At 44.9% G+C, this 19172-nt stretch overlaps 1 protein-coding gene across 1 annotated transcript; it reads right to left on the bottom strand.

The window, feature by feature from the left end:
- Positions 1-60: 60 nt before the first annotated feature.
- Positions 61-10579, bottom strand: LOC118274733 (nose resistant to fluoxetine protein 6). Its single transcript, XM_035592418.2, has 12 exons — positions 10422-10579; positions 6410-6549; positions 4801-4931; positions 4047-4255; positions 3741-3934; positions 3425-3597; positions 3100-3285; positions 2832-3011; positions 1945-2095; positions 1363-1546; positions 1131-1273; positions 61-1044 (listed from the first exon to the last, which is right to left on the bottom strand). The coding sequence occupies exons 1-12, from the start codon at positions 10513-10515 to the stop codon at positions 874-876; spliced, it is 1956 nt and encodes a 651-aa protein (XP_035448311.2). The 5' UTR covers positions 10516-10579; the 3' UTR covers positions 61-873.
- Between the last annotated feature and the right edge of the window lie 8593 nt (positions 10580-19172).

The raw sequence follows: 19172 nt of genomic DNA, 5'->3' as shown, positions 1-19172 counted from the left end.
AAGTAGTTAGACACCTGTCAGTTCTCCATACCAAAGCAGGCAAAAATAAAACCACACTCACATACTGTACAGATTTATTTACTTACACCATTACAAGATGAATCTGAAGACAATATAAGTCAGTTTGACAATGACCATCTTTCAGATCAATTCCTTCGTGCATCGAGAGCTATACACGTACAGACTACATCTTAACATAACTACCACACGCTTAGCTAGGTCTGTCACCACGGGCGGGGGCGGCGCCCTCTACGACATTACACTACACTCTATTATCACAATAAGTCCCTCTAGATAAAGCCATACCATAATTTATTCGCCTTTTACAGCAGTTAGGAAGTGGGTCGTCTGCGCCCATTTCATTATTAAATACTTGTATTAGCTTACATTATTTACAGCAACGCTGCAGTGGTTTATAAATAATAGAAGCCAAGCCCCTATAGTTACCACGGGCCTCCGCATGGAAGGAGCTACTATGTTGTATGATGATATTATGATCCCATGAAAACTGTCAATGTGAATATTTAGTTTACACTAAATATTACAGAGATGTTCGTTCACTTATTTAGTGACAATCCACTCTATTTAACGTTTAAATATTAACTCGGCATTCTACATAGCACATATTTGTTTATTTACTTGTGTGCAAGATAAATAATGGAACATTTATGCCTATTTACACTTACGTCCGGGTAGTTGGTAGGATAAAAGTTGAATGCAACTCTTTTCGTAACAAATACCCGACTAGGTCCAGCCTTAACAATAAACCACCCAAACTGAAGTTGGTCATTAACAGAGTGGCAGGTACTCAGTACCCACGCTACGGATGCACTACGGAGCGGTGCAGCGAGCACCGCCGGTAGGGCACCGAGCTCACAGGTCTGACTTGTCCGCGGGGGCGCGGGCCGGGGGCGCGCTGGGGGCGCGGGCCGCGCGCTCCGGGCGCAGTGCGCGCACCAGGCGCTGCGCCGGCAGCTCCACCAGCAGCGCCAGCGGCAGCGCCGCCATGTACGACACGGCCGCCACGCCGAACCACTCGGATATCTGCCAACATAGCATTAAGCTTTACACTCCGCTGACATTGTAAAAAGTTGTACCGTATAAACTTAAAAACAGTAACGAAACGTTACCGCAGCCTGTCGGTCCAGCATGGAGGGCATGAGGCGCGCCGCCACCAGCGACTTGTTGATGGGCATGTGCAGCAGCAGCGCGCCGAACGACAGCCGCGCCCACGCCGCCCAGCCCGGCCAGGACAGGCAGCGCTTCACCGCAGCTGTTGGCGTGTAACACGTTTTGTTACGTTTTACTTAACAAATGTAGGGAGAGAGACATGGGCCTAACCATAGTCGAAATAATACTCACATGGGATTCCATTCATGGCACCGAGCAGTGCCATGGCCACGAAGAAGGAGAACACAGGTCTCTCGAGCGCTGCGAGCGCGGCGGCGGGCAGGCGGGCGGGCGGGCCGCGGCCCAGCGCCAGCGGGGACACCGCCACCCACCACGCGGCCACCGGCACCGCCGCCACGGACAGCCAACCGAATATCTGCAACACACATCATACCTCTTCGAAACGACTACTATGCATCATCAGATCCTGAACGTAGTCATTACACTACATTGTCGCCGCCCATATAGGTATGGGTGGTAGCAACAGGTATCTACAGGTAGTGTAGGTACTACTGGTTTACAATGTAATAATCACATTATTAAGGCAGGACGTGCATGTTTCCGCAACAATATGAGAGTACGCGTGCGTGACGAAGGAACCCCATTTACAAGTACATGGCGTGTACCTACTTATATAGGCTAGACGCTAGAGGGGCTCAACTTATTATTATTTACTCAATTCGATTTTAAACAGAGATAAAATGAATATTAATCGTTTTGCGTCGGAGTTGTGATTACGGTGCCAGTCCCCCGGCGCAGGTATGCGGCAGTTACCTTGTACCGCGGCAGCTGCACGTCCAGGTCGAGCAGCGCGTGGTGCAGGTGCGCCAGCAGGAGGCCGGCCAGCGCGCCCGGCACGTTGCCCAGCGGCGACTGGTACAGCACGTTGAACGACGGCTCCTCGCGGTACGCCAGCCACACCGACCTGCACACACAGTGCCATCGTCTGCTTCATCATCCTACCAGAGTGACTCATAATCCAAGACTAGCTTTCGGATCGTAGTTAGGTCACCGAAACTTTACAGGAAACTCTTATTGCCCATGCTTTAATAATTATCTGTAAGATCAGGTTTCTTTGATCCTAGGTAATTTTGGGTCGAGAGGGACTGGGATGCCGTCTCCTCCTTCTGCGAAGCAGTCATGCTAGCTAAGGAGGAGGCGGGGCGCGTGAGAGAACAAACCTCCTCACGCCCCAGCCGTCGCGAGAGACACTCTGGGCGACGGGGATCGCGCGGCGATCTCCGGCCACCGTAAGTACGGGCCTGCGGACGGCGAGCAAGGGTAGCTCACCGCCCGAACAGAACCAGACCCGTGCGTGCGGCGCGTCGCGTTTCGAGCGCGCCTCATAGAGCCATCAGACCGCCACAGATGGAGCCCAGTAGGGCTGATGCCTGATCCGGAGCTGCGGACTACCTAGCGGGTTTACCAGGGCTCCGGGTCGAAAAGCAGGAGAAGGAACGGGGTGGTTTTTAGTCAGTAAGAGTCTGACACTCCTTCTCGCTTCGCCCAAGGCCAAGTTACACCCTCGGGTCCAAGTTACACCCTCGGGTCTAAAAAACACGATTTAACGGTATGTGTAGTCTGACATTAAGTCTGTGGATCATCAAGATCCACATCAGAATTTTAGCTCATCAAAACAAAATACCCAAGCATTGGCTTACTCAGGGCGATGCATGACGTAGGTAGGCACGAGGTTCCAGTAGTAGGCCAGGCCGAACAGCAGGGCCACCGAGCCGACCAGCAGCGCGGTCAGTACCGCCACCGCCGCGCGCCGCCACCGCCACAGCGCCAGCGTCAGCGCCAGGCACACCGCGTACAGCTGCATGTCTGCTGCCAGGTACCTGCGAACCAGACAATCAGTGCCACTATGTATTTACATTGTACAACCTCCTGACAATGTGGGAGGTACTGACTGTAACAGCAACTCACCAGGTTTGTATCAGACACTTGTCGTCTGCATACAAGATGTTGTTCAGATAGAGCAGATGTGTCCACCACTTGCGGCGACAGACGGCGGCCTCGCTGGCCACCATGGGCGCCCACAGCGGCCCGCGCCCCGTGCGCTGCCACCACGACGCGGCGAACCACACAACTACCCAGTACGACGGACTCACCCTGCGAGACACAAATCACAATACAATTTAATACTTCTGTTAATCGTCCGATGTTCTAAAAAGATATTCAGAAGATGGTGATAATTATGATAAAGAGTTTGTGACTGAGCTGTCCAATAGTCTAGTTGCCATGGTTCGACCTGATGATCCTGTTGAACATGGTGTCCATGAAGGTGGAAAAGGGCGGCACGTGCTCCCCGCGCCGGCGCTGCTGCAGTAGCTTGTGTGCCAGCAGAAACGAGGACATGATGAAGAAGATCTGCACCACCAGCGTACTGTTCGTCATCAGGATCACGTCGATGGAGCCGCGGATCTGTTCAGTATTACATCTGCCGGTTAGTATTACGCTTTTGACGAGAGTTAAATCAATTTAGGTTGAAATATTTTAAGCACACATCAAGAACTTAGAGAGTTCCTTTCTGAAAGCCAATAAATATGTTGTAAGCAAGGTGTGACCTGTTCGTATATCTTGGTGTCGGCGAGGTACGTCTGCGTGGTGATCCAGCAGACGTGCTCGATGATGACGACGAGCATGGTGAGCACGCGCAGCCCGTCGAAGCAGGCGAGGTCGGTGCGCGCGGCGCGGGGCGGCGGCGCCGACAGCGCGCGCCAGCACGCCGGCACCGACCACACCAGCGCCCACTCCAACCCTGCACCACACACAGCACGTGCAGTCAAAGCTTGGTAGAGGCATGTGGTAAGATCATCAGCACCTGCTACTAAATAACAGCATGAGTCAGTGCGGGACATCGCGGCGGTTACCTTTCCTGGCGTGGTCGCTGAGCGTGAGGTCCAGCGCAGTGCTGATGACGGCGAGCGCCAGTAGCGCGGCGAGGAAGCCTGCGAAGGCTCGCTCGGCGGGGGTCAGGTCCGGCGGGGGAGCCTCGCCCCGGGTGCAGTACTCCAGCCGCAGGAGCTGCGCTGACAGGTTGTAGCCAGACAACGTGCTCGCGTTCACACACGATGAAAACCTGCAACGAGTAATGTTGTTTTATTGTGATTACATTGAATTAAACATTAATTATAAACAATATATGTATTTATAATCCGTTCACATTATCACTAATCTTCATCGACTGTGACAAGGAACAGTCTTAACAATGTCGCTGTGATGTTGCTTGAAGTCGCCCGACATCGCCCGTTGTCACCCTGTCGCTCGACAAATATTCCTAGTGGGGACGAAGCTTAATCTTAACATTTCAACCATCATTTTGACGTCTTGTAGTACTTTTTCAAACTGTTCATATAAAAGACATCGACGCGCGGGACATTTCATATCTAAAAATCCTAGGCATATTTTAGAAAGTTAAAGTGAACATTTTTCCAAATAAATGATCAGGATGTGTTCTAGTGATGATGCCTAATCCCGAAAGTGTGTAGTTAGCAGAATGGTGACGTTGCCAGTAGAACAAAAAGCATTAATTAAAACCAGTGCGTTATATTGCGAGTCATCGCAGCAGTTTAGTGATATGGTATATAGTATGGCGGCATGTTGCAGTAACTGTCCGGTACATACCAGTCCCGCAGCTGGTCCTCGTGCAGGTCGTGCGGGCGCGGCGGCGCATGCGCGGCGCAGCTGCGGGGCAGGCACAGTCCGCGGTGCAGCCGCGTGTGGTTGTAGTTGTCCACCGTGTTCGCGGAGTAAGCCTGCAACACACGTCATTTACGACCTTCTATATATGTAGTGTAAGGTTCAATTTCAAAATAAGTACTATATATGCAGTTATGTACTAGAACTATCTAGCATTACCACCAGCGAGGTGACGGGTACTGACCGACAAGTGGCTCTCATTTACCTCAACCGCTAGTTACTAGTGTTGCTCAACCGCGACTCGAACCCGGCGCTCTCGGTAGCCTAGTTCGTGATTGGGCAATAAAATATGGTAAATTGTTTTACATGTAAACTACAGGGAGGTCTTATAGAAAATAACTAACAACATAGTGTGCGTAACGACACGCACGTTGGGAGTCTTCTATACAAACATCTGTTTGTTTAAATTAAAACATTTCTCTCGATTTCAATAAATTATGCTAAATTATAAATGGTCGAGTAGTAAACTGTGACAAAGTGTTCAATATAGTTCTAGACAGCTCTCAATAGCCGCGAGAGGGCAGTACTACATTGTCCCATATAGAGCTGCGCATGCGCAATGCCCAGCGCCAGCGCTTATGAGCTAATTAAGTTCAATGACCTCCCACCATGACATGACACCACCCAATAGACTGATGACTGTTGATGAAGGGAAAGAGGTAAGATTCGTAGCAATCGGCGTGCCATAGTCTCTGCCTACCCCATGGGGTACAGGCGTGAGGTTATGTATGTATGTACCTAACGCCACTCTGGTGATCTAAGAGTGTGTAGTTACAGAACTAATGAGTCCAGCTGCAGTGAGATGTCGCTGAAGCCGTGGCACCACGCTACACAACCACTGCCTCCGCACCGGACTTCGTGTCGGACGTCCGGCGCCGGCGACGTGTACCTCCATGTAACTCGATGTTACATCACGCTCACTCCGGACTGTCGGTACTTAGTCGTGCTTTTCAGTCAATCACGATTCATTTTACGTAAATCTCAATCGAATCGATTTGCGTGACAAATACATAACCAGCTACTGTTCCTCAAACTGAGCACAGAGTGACGACGTGACAGAGTGACAGCGTGACAGTGTCACGGTATCGAGGTCACGATCTATCTCCGCGCATGCGCCAGATTGGCTCGGCTCCGTTCAGCCGTAAAGGTGCGATGATGTATTAACAAACAAACTTTCACAAGTGTCAGTAGGATAACGTGTAATCGGTATTTGTAGTGTTACGCAACCGCGCGGGCACTAGCGCTGCGGCTAGACGAGCGAGCGAGCGCAGCATCCAGCGGTAGAGATGAGCACGTTACATACATACATATGTACTTAGTACATGTACTCTTGTATGCCGAGCGACTATATATACTACTATAATATTGATTGCATTGCCTAATAAAATACTTAAACACATCTTTAATTAAATGTACATAACCACATATATTTACCAGTCTTACTGACTTGGTCCTGTTGAAGCGGCTAGCAACAGCCAGCCTATATGTAGAAGCAGCCAGGTGGCTATATTATACAAGTGTAATAGACACCGACCTGCATGAGGTCGTAGAGCGGGTGCGGCAGCTGCGCCGGCGCCAGCTCGAAGCTGCCGACGCAGTAGGCGCCGCGCGCCGCCACGCAGCCCGGCCACTCGTCCAGCGCGAACAGCCGCGGCATCTCGTAGTACTGCTCATCTGCAACACCATCACCACCTTAATGCGATACACCATAGGTTGCGGGAACAAAATACATTAATTAGGGAACACTCCCACCAAACCGACCGAGAAATAGCTATAACATATGAGAGTGATCATAATGACGTCGACTGTGACTGACATCTTACATCCCTCTACGGGCCCACATTTCCTGCCGTTAGTCATTTTTAAATATATACGCCGAGGAAATCCCCTAATTTATATTTTGTTAATCTTATAATGTTATATTATTTTCATTAGTAATAGCTCGGCAGGTACCAGGACGGCATGTATCGCGCGGAGGTTGTACCTACAACAGGCGGCGGGTGCTACATGTCGGGGGCAGCGACTGACATTGACAGTGCGAGCTGTGATGTGCCGCCGGCGACACATTGTTATGTTAATGCACCGACCTTTGTATGCAGCGTGCATTGCGCGCCCTTACATCATGTATTACAATATATCGTTATATATGCATCGAATAAGTAGAGCTCGGGCGCGATTATAAAACCATACATACAGACACGTTGTTTCTACATATGGCGATAGTTTACCCTTTCACAAAGCATTGAAACTAGCAAAGTGCGGCAATAACACAAATATCCATCATTTCGCTTAGTTAATGGGCGGGTGAAGTAAGCCGCGCGCGGGTATCGGGGCCGGCTTGCACAACGCTCGCCGCGTCCACCGCACGCGTGTGCCGGGCCGGCTCCGACATTGTTTGCTGACGCGCGGCTAGCGCCAGGACCTGGTAGCTACACTATCTCTACATGATGCGGAGACTGCTTCGACTAAATGCCATTACAGTACTACATCAGTCTGCCGAGCGGTGGTCGGCAGCTCGGTGCCTTGGTGTCTACGTATACAGTGGCACTCACGTCGCGCGTCACTCGCACGTACACACAACGTGTACGTGTACGTGATGAATGGAGTGCAACTTGCTCAACACATCCTTTGTGGTGCGCCGGCGCAGCCGCGTGCGCCGGAAGTGTAAGGTCAATGTGAACGCGCCTTGTGTCGGCCGGAATACAATGATAGTGTAATCTACATAACTGTATTAAATACTGTGCAAGTATTGACCGTCGTTGTCAACTTAAGTTGTAGGTAAGTATGTTCATTCCTAGATGATCAGCTAGATTCGTTGGGAAGACATTTTGTAATCGATCGAATCCCTCGTGGATGTAAAGTTATTGTTGTATGTTGCAGTCATACAACAGATTATACAAAAATGGTCTGGATTAATATTGCTAAGCGATTAAGGGCTTTAATATACGTGATAACGTATGTGTTGTATTGGTCTAATTGTTTCTACCAGCGGCCTCGCCCACGTTGCCGTGGGATAAAGAGTATCGTACCTAGGTGTGTGTTATTCCAAAACATACATAATCTACCCTTGTTCAAAATTCCATCACCATCACTGCAGCAGTTTTGACGTGATAAAGTAACAAACTTTGCATTTATCATATTAGTAAGATTAGATTAGTTTCGAACTTTCGACTAGGAGTACAATAATCCCATTCCCATTGCCGACCACACTGCGAGCCCCCTCCGCTAGAGCAATCCCCCAACGACAATTAATATAAATAAAAAGGTCATTACACATTGATGCAGTATATCATCACAAATGTGTTGGAAAGTGCAATCATTGCTAGAGACAGGTGTAATGCGCAGGCGACACTTTCCCGCAGTGTTAGAAACTGCGCATGCGTACAAAGCTCCGCGGACTTTCCTCGCAAGTCACAACACAACCACACTGACATCGGCGATCGGAGTAAACTGTTACAGCGCAGTATACGAGACGGCATAGTAGGCGAGTATCTACTCGTATCTATCTACATGATTCCAGAACAACTAGGTCAATGAACCACCGCACCTACGAGGCACTACAGGAAAATAATATCAGTATTAATATTAATCCAAATCAAATAATAGTAAATCATGAATAATATAACAGGAGTGTGTACACACGTCTCCGTCTACTGACTTTTAGACAATTGATACATTTTAATTTTTAATTCTCTGATATTTTTCCAAACATTTATTGTATTGGTGATGCTATAACGTCGATGTACATTCAATACATTTTATATCTAACGTAATACATTTGTTATACTCGAACAGTAAGCATTTTTTAGATTTTTTTAATATCATAATAAGTTGTGTAATAAAAAGGTACTTTGTCTATTGGCAAAAATATTTAGAAAAATCTAAACATACAGATATCATGAACGACTGTTTTGTTAATATAATAAAGTACAGCAGTGAAGAGATGAATATTTATAACATAAGTACATGAATACATATAATTTGCAAATATTATTATAATACTGATTAATATTGATTTGAGAATGTTGTTAGTTGTTTGGTCAGCAAGATTTAGAGTGTGTACCAAATATCAGATCGGTCGGGCGTCAGGTTAAATGCCAATTACTAAATTTGAACCAAACAAACAAACCGGTCAAACTAAATAAAACCGTTTAAGAACCAAAGATATGCCTAAAAGGTAAGCTCTGGAGCTTCAGACTTCAGACTGTAGTCGGAGTTATTGTTGACAGACATTAAAGTTCATGACGGGTGAGGGCAGAAATTGAAAGCTATGCAAAAAGCTGGTCTATTTATATCAGCCGCTGGACCTCTCTCACAACTAAACACAGCATACCTCCAATGACTTCCAGGCCGGTTGGAAGCGAGCTGTACCCAGTCCATATATACAATATTATGTTTATGTGAAGTTGTATCCAGATATAATTTATCCAGATGTTTTGGATTACGATCGGTTAGTAATTTAGGCCACTAGCAGACAAGAGCAGTCACCTATACATGTATAGTTTTAGTTAGCACTAGTAGCTGCCCGCGGGACACTAGTGTTGGCCAACTGTCGAGCTAACATTTATGCTCCGGTTACCGGCATACGACCGGCGGTTGGTTTGTGCAAACCTCTACTATTCTAGCCCACTATGACTATAACCAACTGACTGTTACTATATAGTTCCCTACATCTGAGTAGTCTAACTACTGAAGGTAGGGAATCTATATTCCTAATCCTTGTTCTTGTACAAGCTAGGATGTGGAGAGTCCACATCCTAGCTTGTCTCTTCTTCTCCAAAGGATATAAATTTTGAGTATTTGACCTTTGAAGTCTTGTGGTTTAATTGAAATAAATGGCTACCCGAATAGGTCAAAGGCGTAAGTTAATTAATGTATTTCTATAAAGTGTAAGCTTGTTGTTGTTTGTAAACAGGATACGAGGAACTTTGGACCGGCCGCGCATCGAACTGTGGACTGCGGCGGAAGCAGCCTGCAGTCAGCGAGCTAGCGGAGCACAATACCGCGAATACTTTCGTTTTCAGGCACATTATGTAAGTTGTCTTGTTCATGTTTATCTAACATTTTAGTGAGCAGCTCGAGACTCGAGCCCGCGCCGCCGCGGTCAAGTTACAGGTTGCAGCGGGTAAGTGGGACTAATGCAATGCACCACGATCCGATTAGCTGGCCGACCAGAACAACTCATACATTATGCAGCGACACACCGACACAGTCGAAATAGAACCCAGTCCCTTTACTCGCGCCTCACTATGTTATTTCAAATTTAACTTGTATTGCATAGCTGTACAGATATAGTAACCAACTAGCTGGGCCCTCTCAGCCCTAGTGATTGCTCACGTACAATGTAACTGGCCGAAGCCGCAAGTTGGCTATATTTCAGTTGTGTCACTTTCAAATCGATTAGACACGGTTACCAAAGACCTGCGCTCGGAGCGGCCCTTGTACAAACCCTTGCAGCCCGGCTGAGTGCCAGCCCCGCCTCCACACTCCCGCCCCGACAGACACAGTAAGATATCCGAGACACTGATCACACACTGCTACCGTACCGCTTAAGTCGAAGATGATGTGAGGAGCAGCGCCGGCGCCGGCGCAGGCGAGGTGGCAGAGCGCCAGCAGAGAGAGCGCGCGCGCCGCAGCCATGGTGCGCACTAACTCGCGGCCGGCGCACGCGCACGCGCACCGCGGCGCTCGCCGCTTGCATAACACCGGCCTTTCATTTCTAAGCAGGGATGTACTGCAAGTGGACACTCAGCCGAGTACCTAAACCATCATTCAACGTCACAACCATTGTGCAGTAATTCGGGAAATTACTTCTGTTGGGACTAAGCTTGAAATTCACAAATAAAGTGAGTTTTTAGTTTAGGCAACTTCTGTAAGCCAGGATTGAGGATGTGCAGCAGGTACATCTATATAAACAGCCAAACACTATTCACAGGAACATGTTCACCCAGAAGACTTGGTCACTGCACACTCAAGTAGTCACACCCGAGAGAGTCAAGAAGCGTAGAAATGTAGAATTGCAACGTCACGCCTTTTATCTCCAAATGGTAGGCAGAGGTGGCGCTATACAATGTATACCCTCTTTTCATCATTAGTGTTATAAGTCCTATGTAAAAGGGGGTGACCCTATTGCCACATACTGGGCACAATTCCAGACTCCGTTCTACTTGTTGAGACATTTTCAAAAAACCGAAAAAAGCCCAGTAATGTTTGCCCGACCCGGGAATCGAACCCGAGACCCCTTGTCCGGCAGCCGCACTTGCGACCACTCGACCAACGAGGCTGTTAAAAATGTAGAATTCGAAAGACAAAATGCATATTGATAAACATACTTGTGTCACAGTGTATACCTACAGGTCTGTTAGAAGTGGCACTGCATTTCCTATATACAGAGTACATAGGTAACATAGTAGCGCGCGGCGGTGGGTGCATGTTGCTGGTTGCTGGAACCGGTCCGGTTTGGAAGGTCGAGCGTTGCCCCGCCGGCAGTGGGTCAAATATTTCGTCGCTCACACTCGCTCGGTGCATCTACATCTATGGCCCAGTTTCAATCTTACAACTACTTCGCTTTATATTCGACACACCAGTAATCATGAACTTGAAATACCTGCCTGTATGTATATAATCAGTTTGTTTTTGAATTACAACTGAAACTGAAAGGAGACGTGATTGAATTGAATTGAACCGCGGTGACTCTTGTTTAATGAAACGAATGAGTTCAATGGAAAGTACTTGTTTAGAATAGCAAGAGCATTTCACTAATAGATGAGTAGATCAAGGGCCGGCAGAGTTGTCTCGTTGTATAGCCCGTCAAGTACCAGCACAGTCATTAATATCTGCAGCATTCTCTGTCGAAACACATTTGTATGTCTTCATGTCAACAAGGAGTATTCTTTTGTAAGAACAGAGCATGGATGTAGGAGTATCAATGTGCTTTGTGGATGCGGCGCTATTGTCGGTTGAGTGACGGGCGTCAGAACAACAACAACGCGATATTAATGATGGCACCGACTCCGGTCAAACATTGCCTGCTCCAAATTGTGAAACTTTCTTGATTAATGGTTAATGAGGATTATGTAAGCAAGTATTTGGCATTAGCAAATGAAGACTTTTTATTATAACCTACTTGGAATAAAGATGTTATGCATGCGTCAATATTGTTTAATTATGAACATTATCATAACTTCACGTGAAATGGCTCTGAATTTTGTATTCACGTAAGATACGATTATGATTAATATCATATCAATTATAATACCGGAAGATAGTAAGGAAGGGCAAACCGAAATAGTTCACAGTACTTTACACACAATAATTGATTGGCTAAACGTTAACGATTTACAAATAAACCTGTCAAAAACTAATTTTATACAATTTAGTAATTATAAGCAAGTGCCACAAAAGATTAACATAGTATACAATGGTGAGGAAATATCAAAACAAAAGAGTGTAAAATTTTTAGGTTTAATGTTGGACGAAAATTGTAATTGGAAGATGCAAATAGACACTACATGTAAAAAACTAAATAAATTTGTATATGCATTAAAGAAACTTAGACAAAGTGCTGACACACACACAGCCCTTACGGCATATTATGGCTATGTGCAATCTGTTTTGAGGTATGGTCTGGTTCTCTGGGGTAATTCTACAGATATAAACAAAGTTTTCATTGTACAAAAAAAATGTATTAGGGCTATATGCGGTGTTAGTCCAATAGAATCGTGCAGACCACTTTTCAAAAAATTACGTGTTATGACTGTGGTATCCTTATACATTGCTGAGATAGGTATGTTTGTACGAAACTATCCTCAATTATATCCTAAGGTTAGTGAGAACTGTAAATTTAAACAGAGGGATCCTACAAAATTAAGAATGGAAAGATGTAGAAGTACTTTACATAAGAAAAATAGTTCAATGATGATAATTAATATATATAATAATATTCCTAGAGAAATAAGAGAGCTACCTACCACGAAATTTAAAAGAAAATTAAAAGACTGGCTTATTGAAAAGTGCTTCTATACCCTAGAAGAATTTTTTAAGTATAGAATATAATTTTATTTTATTTTATATGTAATAATAGGGTTATTTAAGTTCCTAAGTTTTCGCATGCCTACTGAAGGCGAAATGTGTTTAGCTACATAATTACCTGTTACCACCTTTTTTGTACCATATTTCGGCGAATAAAGATTTATTATTATTATGTATGTTCTTTACATAATCACGGGACCACAGGGTCCCGGACCTTTGGAAGGCGTACGGGGGGCCGAAGCCAACTCGCAGAGGCCCGTTGAACAATTTTAATCTAAATGTAAGGGGACATCAGCCGGCGATTATCCCTGTATGCACTATAGAAGTACACCAAAGGACAATCCCCGGTTGATGCAGGACTATTGTGAGATATGGTAAAAGGAAATGATAGGGATATGGGTGTGGGTGGCTGTGGAATAGTTAACCGGTTAACTATGGGGACTATGGCCCCTGCCCCTGACCAATATTGAAAAATACGGATAAACAGGCAGGGGGTGACTCGCAAACTCAATAGTGGGCCCCCGGAAACGGCCGCTAGCATGTAGCGACAAGGGAAGCAACATCCGTTGAGCTGCTTGAGGAAGGGGGGGCATCCCACGGCTATCAGAGCAATCCCGGAAGTACGGTCAAGACCCCTACCAGCATCTTACTGGGATACGTCCTTCCCCCAAGTGGAGCTGAAGGCAACTCCACTCTTGCGAATCTCCACTCAAACCAGCCGATTAAGGCAAGAGTGAGGTAGGAGAAGCCACTCCGGATAGTCTCGAGTACTAACCGGAGTTAAAAAGTAGGGCCTCTCCCGGGAGTCAGGTCCGTGGGGTCGCCACTGCCCAACAGCTCGCCACAAGCTGCCTTGCGGACTTATTATTATTATTATTATTATATCATACATTACATACAATTGTTCTATTGTGCTATTATGTGAAAATGGTACGGAGCAGTGTTTAATTAAGATAAGTGGTTGTATGGAGGAATTATAATTTACAATAATTGATGTCACGTAGTCTTCCTCATATCCTCGTATATCCGAGTGGTCGTGCAGTGGGTAGTGCAGGACTGCAGGTACAGGTGCACGCTGCACGCGCACGTACGTCACGCGCGTGCTCTGACTCATCCTGTCTGTGTAGCGATAGAACCAGTAGGTAGGAAGACACTTGGACATATAAAGGTACCGATACATGTAACGCGAAGAGTTGTTCCGTGCATTAATCGAACCCGCACCATGTTGCGTAGCAGCCAGTTAGCCGAGCCACTAGCCAGCCCTGCAGATAATGCTGGGAGCTCATATAGAAAGTGGAAAGAAAAATGTCGCTGCAATGAGACTGTTATAAGACATTGTTGTAAAAGTAAAACAAGATATTGTTTACAAAACATTTGCTCGCTCTCAGGCCGGACACGCCAGGGCCAGGCACACAATGTAACTCAATATAGTAGGGTGTAATGAAATAACAACAGCGATGGTGCAGGTGCCTGAGAACAGCACCCGAGCTGGTTACTCCGTAGTAGTCCAAACAGGATTAACAGCAGGCTGAGTGGTCTCTCAACCAGACGGAAGATGTTCATTGCCGAACAAACACGTCTGTCTTAAGGAGCTGTTTGGGCTTAATACGAAGCTTTGGTAAGGCATTCAGGTCAATCAATAGTTTAGAGAATACTTCTTCCTAAGGCAAGCTAGGCAAGTGCCTGTAGGATGCAAGGTAACAGAAGGGCGTTTGATGTTGTTATCAAGTTGACAAATATCTATTGTGTCGTAGTCGTAGGTTCATGACCCGTCTGTGGCAGTACTGACTGCACTGATATCAACTTCCGGAACACTCGACTTATCTAATTGTTAAATAATAAACAATTATACACATTAGATACCATTACTACAATCTGGTCACATCGACATATACATGTACTTATATATGTATGTGTGTGTGCAAGTGTGCATGTCTTGTAATTTGGATGCTCTTGCACTTCCATGTAGCATTCGCAAGGATGTTTTGCTGGGTTTGCTTAAATTATGTGATAAATCAAAATAAATAAAACCACTTTATTTTTTCCATGAATACATTATTTTTGCATACATCCCTGGATCGTGATGACCTAAGCAAAGATAAAATATTTAGAAAAATACATTATTAACATAACATGAGTGACACCTCTGCCATAGGCTACGAAGTGAATATAAATCACGATTATTGTTAGTTTACAGGCAATATATCAACATTAAGCTGTGCCGTGACGGAAACTAATGGCTTGTCATAAAAAATTAAAACATTTTGATGTGATCGTAAAGTACAATGGCGGTACATTGTCGGTGCACATCCGCAGTGTGCCTGCAACGCCTGCAAGCAACATTGTACATTGTGTTCAAGCAACATTGTATGCTGTGTTACAGGAAAGTAGGAAACACGGCGAAGCAGTGCGCTGTTACAGCCACTTACCATGAGAGTTGATAGATGGCCAGCTAATAGCTAATAGAAGTAGGAAATGTTTTGGTTACTCTAATTAGGTATTTGGTGCTCCCACTGCGTTGTGTGTGGTTACCGGAGGCCCAACTACCCCCCATCCTAATATCCCACAACCCTTAAACATCTAACCACCAAAACGCACTTGTAATGCCTCTGGTGTTTCAAGTGTCCATGGGCGGCGGCGATTGCTTACCATCAGCTGATCTGTCTGCTCGTTTACCATAAATAAACAATAGATGTTTTTGTTTTTTTTTTTAGATATAAATGATGTTTGTAAATAGTAGCGTGTGAGCAACTGAGCACCATTATGAAAGGAATATGACAGCAATGGTGCGGATAATGTCCTGTGTAAGACACAACTTGTAATATTGTTACCTTTTCTACTGAACGACATTTTGGAATAATGATGTTTACCTATTTCTGTCTGCTGGCTTACATAATAAGCTACGGTTATAATATCACACGTACTTATATGGAGAATTAGGTGACGCTCAGTTTAGTACTAGTCCTAGAGCCCAGTGTCCAGTTGGTTACGTCTCTCGGCTGGTGTTTAGCATTACGTCAAGTAGGAAATGGTTGCATTTCCTCAACATGAAGGTATTTAGAATAACAGCCAGTGTGTCTATCTGTTACCTGCAGTATCTTGCTAAGAGCTTTGTTTTGCAGACAGTTTCTAAATGTGAGTAACATAATTACCAATCAGGCGTTTTAGTATAAAAGTAATTAATTGTGGTAAGTGCCGGTCTTATAAGTAAGATTGTAAGACCTGTTTCACCTTCACGTGTATAAGCACTCGATAAACTAATGACAGATAGTTCATACAAATTACGTTCTACATAGCAAGTATCCAGACATCGCGAAACAGGCCCACAGTATCAGTGGCCACAAGGACTCTGTAGGATAACTCCTATCATTTCTATATATTATCAACCAGATTCGACTCATCATTGAATGTATTATAATGAGACTAATTAAGAAATAAATAAAACTATCACCGAGACGAGACGGTCTCGCTGCCAAACGCAGCGCGGCAGGAACTTACATAACGTGTTGTTGTGGCTCAGATTGCGAACACCACATCATTACAATTAGCACGCGACCGGCCGCTCGCACTGACAAACTGTTGCAAACCCGAGCGACGCCGGGAGATGTAGCTAGGCCAGGTGGGTGAGTTAATGCGACCAATCATGTAGGACGAAGGTATTAGGTTTTGAGAGAAAGTTTGTCCCTTACGTAAGACTAGGCGTCGCGTCCTGCCGCCGCCTGTCCGCACATTACTGCGGTTATGTCACACTTCTATAATTGTCTATTTAGTATAGATTTAGTTTTCGCAATTATCGCCTTCCTGGTCAGCGTAACGCGGTGCGTTTGGCGAGAGTTGGCCAACGCGCATACTGCGGGACTTCCCTTGCACTGTGCTTACTGCAACACTCGTACTAAACATAAACTGTAACCGCCGTACTCAGAGTCGTTTAATGGTTACTTAACCACGTCTTCAGCAATTGTAATCAGAGCAATATAGTTACTAAGGAATAATTAAATAATGATAAAATGTCTCTGAATACAGCTCTAAGTCGACGAACTGTTACACGTGTGTAGTAATATAAGTCGTAGTCTAGCAGTAGTAATGTATGTAAGCATTAACCTGAACGTCTGAAAATTATAATGGTATAAGTTTAGTCAAATCATATCTTACTCAGCATCATATGCTCGACGTTAAGTGGTCGCATTGCTCGCAACTATTTAATATATAACATAGCGCTACTTATATAATCGGACATTAGGCACAGATGTCGGACAAGAGAATTTGTATTTGATTCCCGAGACAGACAAAATGTAGGTAATAAATAGGAAGTAGTAAGTGTCAGTTTCCTCAGTTTCTCGGTATATCATCGGTAAATAAAGACTGGACGCTTTCCCAACTAATGTCGTCGGCTAAATCGTTCGTTGTCAATATAACAGGCGGAGTGGTTTGCTCCGGAATGTGAACCTGTCAGGAATATAGTCACTATTGTCTGTACGTTGTGCCCACCTCACGTCACGTTACGTCACGCCACCGCCAGCGTGGCGCGCCGCTGTCTGACACACTGCCCTCGACACGCCGTGTTATTGTCAAACAAACCAAGATTGACTTCTTAAATCTGCACTTTGCGTATTATTTTATTTAAATTGTCGAAATTGTGTGTTTACACAGGAGGTTAGAACATCGGTTGAGACCGACATGGCGTGGGTTACGTCACGATCAAACGCGTGCAGTAGTGAATTGTTCGACTTCTAATAGAACGCTGCGTTTGGAACAATTCAGATTAAACGCATTAGGGTTCATTCACCTGATTGTAACACACAATACTTACTAAACGTTTTTGTAGGTTCAATACTAAGAGGCAGGTGTTTACTCCGCCCTTAGGCGGGACGAGAGGTAGTGTCAGACTCTTACTGCCAAATACCACTCCGTTCGTACTCCTGCTTCGACCAGGCAGAGCTCCGGTAACCCGTTAAGTCTTCCGCCATGACCAGTGTAATGTATGTATAATTATATAATGGGCGCCTGGCAGTACTATATCAATAAACTGCTCCGCAGCGAGTGGTTGCGTTGCAACCAATGGAGTAGCACCGAGACGCGCCTCCTCATATTGCTATGTGTGTGGTGTAGGCTCTCACCGTATAATATACGGTTATTATAATGTTTTCCCCTTTGTTCTGAGGTTTTACAAACATACAAATTAATATACACATACATTGAGACATTTGTAACAATTTGTGGATCAAACACATAGTTTTTCCGAATGGGAATCGAACCAGTTTATATGTAGGTATGCTGCCCAGCAGCCAGTTGTCCAGCCACTGCACCAACCGTGCAGTAAAGTATAGCCTACCAGTGTCTAGATCGTGGAGCCTGGATGTGACAGACAGAGCTAAACAAGTTTTATGAGTTTCATCCGTGATCATGCCGCTTGCCTAAAAAAATAGAATAATATGGTAAAACGTTAACGGTACGTTTCGAGTTCTAATACTAGTTTTAATGACCATGTCAGTTTAAAAACTTATAATGTTATCAATACAAAAGTGCGTTTATCTGTTGATTTGTATGTATTAAGATAGTTAGGAATCTGGAGAATGGTAGGCCAATCTTTCTCCTTTGCCCACGCGAGCGAAGCCACGGGCGTGAAGTTAGTATGTATCAATTAATTGTCTAGCTGTACGGAGCGGCCGTGGGAGTTATCTTAATTGTTTCAACTTATTTTATTGTTATTAGATCACATACGTGTGTGGTGTAGCCAGCTACATATACGGGGTGTAGCTTCAATGGTGAAATGGTGGATCATCGCTAAGGGATTAATATCTGTTTATCTCTTAGCTTATATTTAATGGTAATTCTACTAAACATAATACAATTAATGAAAGGACACTTATTGTGTCGTATCTTTATATATATAATTCTTCTGTAAGTGTGTATGTCACTGAACTTCTCTTAAACGACTGGACCGATTTTGATGATTTTTTTGTGTGTGTTCAAGGGGATCTGAGAATGGTTTAGATTCACAATTTTGTCCGCTGGACAATGTTTTTTATTTAATTTATTAGTAGTTGTTGATTTTGGAATGTTTTACATTGGATCCGACAGACGGCGCTACCATCGCAGTGTCAAATATTAATGACGTTAGATATTGTCATAACATTTTAATAATAATTTTCATCAAAAAGGTCCTGAATGTTTTAGCTTATTAAAAAAAAATCTAATTAAAGACGTGTAGACAGGACAACGTCTGTCGGGTCCGCTAGTCTCATATAAAAGATAGAGACATGTTG

The sequence above is a fragment of the Spodoptera frugiperda genome, chromosome 11, assembly GCF_023101765.2.
Source record: "Spodoptera frugiperda isolate SF20-4 chromosome 11, AGI-APGP_CSIRO_Sfru_2.0, whole genome shotgun sequence".
Lineage (NCBI taxonomy): Eukaryota > Metazoa > Arthropoda > Insecta > Lepidoptera > Noctuidae > Spodoptera > Spodoptera frugiperda.
This window is presented reverse-complemented; position numbering and strand designations above follow the sequence as displayed.

What these genes read in the sequence shown, in the direction of transcription:
- LOC118274733 (XM_035592418.2), bottom strand. Translation starts at nt 10,515, where the DNA reads ATGGCTGCGGCGCGCGCGCTCTCTCTGCTGGCGCTCTGCCACCTCGCC. An exon ending in GAGGACCAGCTGCGGGACTG is followed by an intron (nt 4,256 to 4,800) that starts GTATGTACCGGA and finishes TACTCGTTGCAG; the next exon opens with GTTTTCATCGTGTGTGAACG. An exon ending in TGCTGGACCGACAGGCTGCG is followed by an intron (nt 1,045 to 1,130) that starts GTAACGTTTCGT and finishes CTATGTTGGCAG; the next exon opens with ATATCCGAGTGGTTCGGCGT.